The sequence below is a fragment of the Cyprinus carpio genome, chromosome A5, assembly GCF_018340385.1.
Source record: "Cyprinus carpio isolate SPL01 chromosome A5, ASM1834038v1, whole genome shotgun sequence".
NCBI classification, from domain to species: domain Eukaryota; kingdom Metazoa; phylum Chordata; class Actinopteri; order Cypriniformes; family Cyprinidae; genus Cyprinus; species Cyprinus carpio.
The window spans coordinates 4,440,619-4,444,402 of NC_056576.1; the positions used below are offsets into that span (position 1 = coordinate 4,440,619).

Below are 3,784 nucleotides of genomic sequence, written 5' to 3' on the forward strand. Positions count from 1 at the left end.
TCCAGATGTTCTATAGAATATTTTTATTTGTTTTATTTTTTTGTATTTATGTTTTTATTTTTTAAGGGATGTAGGAATGTCTCTGGAGACTGTCCCGAATCATCTGAAGAGCGTGTTTTTTTTTGCTCTTTTGTAGGTGTAAGAGAGAGTTTTATAAAAAGAGGCGTTTTTATTATATATATGTGTATATTTTGATATTTTGAGAGGATGTTAGTAGCACAAGATCAATAACGCGGGTATAAAACTCTATAGATAGGGCACAAGATCAATAACGCGGTTATATTTTTGTAATGTAAATAAAGTGTTATTACAGTGTTATGTTTATATGTTATTATTGTTATTTATTGTCTTGTAGTTATAGTGTGATGATTTTTTGTTAATGTGGTTACTGTGTTTTTATTTTTTGTTTTTATGTTGTATGAGTCAATACAGTTGTTTATGAAACATGGAATATAGACCTAAGGTGGTCTCTAAAGGTAGCAGATTTGGGGCAAAAGTGGAATTTTTAAAAAAAATCTTATCAAAAAGTATTCGTTTACATGTACTGTAAATAAAATGCTATATTAATGTATTGTATTTATTATAAAGATGCAGGTTTTTACTCTAAAATTGTAATAAAATAAGGCCTTTTGTCTCTAAATAAGTTACGATTTTATTTAGGGCCTTCATACCACAAACAGCACGTGGGAGCCATCAAAAAAAACTAAATGATTTTTTCTCTAGATTTCTCTGTCAATTTTAATCCTCTCAAAATAAACCACCAAATATTGGAATCCTTCAGACCTTTCCAATGATATGTTTGTTGCCAAGATTATAAAAAGTTGCGTTAATGAATTTGGTAATTTGACACCTGGTAAACTAATGGGGAGCTGAGACCGCCATGTGTTAATACCATTTCCATGGTAAGCACAATGCCGATTCACAAAATGGGTACGATGAAATCTTCGGGCTTCTAAGCTTTCAAATGGATGATATATACTTTATGATGAATTATGATTTTATAGAGGGCAAACGGACAACAAAACAAAAAGAACACAGGTGGGAGACAGTTACGGGGTTAAACATTTATGTTAGATGCAGTAATCTGAGTGCAAACATTATATTGTTAGATGCAGTCATAGGCATTGCATTTACAGCCCTTATAAAACGAAACAGTTTGCATAGAAAGTACTGATATAATTTGTTTATAGTATTATGTGTTTTATGACTGTTTGTTATGTTTGAGTATGGAAGGGCAACCGGGAGATGGTTTATGAATGCACAAGCTCTTCTTTTGATGGGTGCGTAATGACATATTTACATTTGTTTTGGTTTGATATTTTAATCCTTTTTTAGTTGAGCATCATTTACTCTCCCTGTATGGCTCGCCTGCTTTCTTCCTTGTACCCAAAACAGAGATATTTGTCAGAATGTGTGAGCTGCTCTTGTCCATGTAATGACAACAGGTGGTGAGACACATTTAAAAAGCACCGTTAGAGTAACCCATGCAACTTTAGGAAAGAGAATTACACTGGTTTGCAAAGTTATGGTATGATATCCATTGTTGAGTCGACTGTTCCTTTAAATAAAAAAACAAAAAAAAACGCACATGTGTGTTGGATTTCGTTTGAGCACTAATGTGTGATGTCTTTATTATAGTGTTATTGCTATGATGAGCCCGGAGGACAGCTGGGTGGCGAAATGGCAAAGAATCAGTGAGTATTTGAGTGCACTTGACCTGTGAGAATTTCAGAAGCAGTCACTCATCTTTCACACCGATCTAGCACTTTTACACAATACAGACGATTTCAAAGGTGCTTCACATCAATAAACAGGAAAATAACAGTGTTTTTTTTAAAGGTTTTAGTTCAAGACTATCTACAGTCACCACTGGTGTTCCCCAGGGTTCTGTTTTGGGCCCGCTTCTCTTCATTATATATATATGCTCCCATCTTGGTGATATTTTAAGGAAATATGGTATTAATTGTTCACTGTTATGCGGATGACACCCAACTTTACCTGTCTGCCAAACTACCGGGTCTCTTTTCCTCCGCCATCTTTGTCAAGCTGTTTAGTTGAAATTAAAGACTGGCTTTCAGCGAACTTCTTGAAATTAAATGGCAATAAAACTGAGGCTCTGCTTGTTGGCACTTGATCTGTTGTGTCTAAATCTAATTGTTTCTCTTTACACATTGACAATACTGCAATCTGTCCTTCCTCTCAGGTTAGAATTTTGGGTGTCATCATGGATAGCACACTATCTTTTAAAGCTCAGATTAATAATATCACACGGATTGCATACTTCCATCTGCGCAATATTAATCATCTCCGTCCATTTCTTTCAAATAATAATACTGCAGTTCTCATTCACGCACTAGTCACCTCACGTATAGACTACTGCAATGCTCTTCTCACAGGTATTCCCTCCAAATTGCTGCATATAAGAAATAACATGTTGTGGAAAAAAAATCACCCTATGCGCTTGAGAAAACGAAAAAATAGTTGATCCTCTACACATCTTTGGCCATTTTTTGCTATTTTTGTCCCAGAAATAAGGTCAATATGTTGTCAAATGTCAAAAAATAACCATTCCATTAAATTCCTGGGGTCAGAATTGTAAGGGAAATGTGTTCATTTGTCTCTGTATGTTGTACGGTTACTTCTAATGTTATGCCACTTTCTATATCATTTTTTGATTTTTTTCGGGTTCCGTCGGGTGCAGCAAAGGGTTAAAAAAGAACCCTTTGGGACATTATTTCAGCTTGGTACCTGGCAGATTCTAAAAATAGACACTTTAAGGATTTTAAAAAAGCAGGTGGCATAAAAAAAGCCGGGGGGTGCGCGTGGACCCCTATTTCCATCTAGACTAATAAGCTATCAAGCAGCTTTACAGAGGCACTAGTGTCGTTATCCAGCTCAGTAATAACAGTGTGGGTGTCTCTCTCAGGTAACTTCAAGCCAGGTGTCTATGCGGTTACAGTAACGGGCCGGTTACCTCCAGGTTAGTGTCCGATGACTGTAAATAAAGGGCTTTTTGTATTTTATGTGAAATCACTCACATGAGGTTGAGTTTGTGTTTTGTCTCTCAGGTGTGGTGCGAGAGCTGAAGAGCAGAGGCGTCATCTACAGATCTAGAGACACGGCTGTTAAAACGTGAAAACAGTTTGCATCCGTTTATGGATCACATGTTTGTAAAGCTACACTCATAACCAGCTGTTTTAGAGACTGCTGGTCTGTTATTGTTTGTTATTTCATTTAATGTTTTAGGATTATCTTTTTTTACTTGCTTTTTTGGGTATTTGGAGCAATTATGGTTTGATGATGGATAAATGTACATGGTTTAAACATGAATAAAAAGTTTTATAAACAGCATTTTGATTCCTACTCAGACTGTGTGTGTGTGTGTGTGTGTGTGTGGTATATATATATGTATGTATATATATGTATGTATATGTGTATATATGTGTGTGTGTGTGTATGTATGTATGTATGTATATATATGGGCCATTCTACAGAGTTGAAAACGTATTGAAAAAAATATTTATTTTTTTTTCTGAAAAATTAGTATGTATGTAGGTACACATTTCTAGTAATTGCACAGTTAATTCTCATATTGTATTTTCAGAAAGTTTTGGAATATTTGTCCTCTCCCCAAATTTTTTGTTACTGAAGAAATAATAATATTTTTTTTGGAGGGTTTTTTTTGACTATTTATTTTTATTTTGCTTACATCTACAATGAAAATATATATTTTTACAATTTAAGTTTTGTTTTTTTCAGAGCTAAATCAATAACAATTACATTT

At 34.4% G+C, this 3,784-nt stretch overlaps 1 protein-coding gene across 1 annotated transcript; it reads left to right on the top strand.

The window, feature by feature from the left end:
• The first annotated feature begins 445 nt into the window (after nt 1–445).
• Nucleotides 446–3,351, top strand: LOC109068677 (transcription elongation factor SPT4). Its single transcript, XM_042757245.1, has 5 exons — nt 446–476; nt 1,226–1,280; nt 1,639–1,694; nt 2,927–2,980; nt 3,069–3,351. The coding sequence occupies exons 1-5, from the start codon at nt 446–448 to the stop codon at nt 3,134–3,136; spliced, it is 264 nt and encodes an 87-aa protein (XP_042613179.1). The 3' UTR covers nt 3,137–3,351.
• Nucleotides 3,352–3,784: the final 433 nt, after the last annotated feature.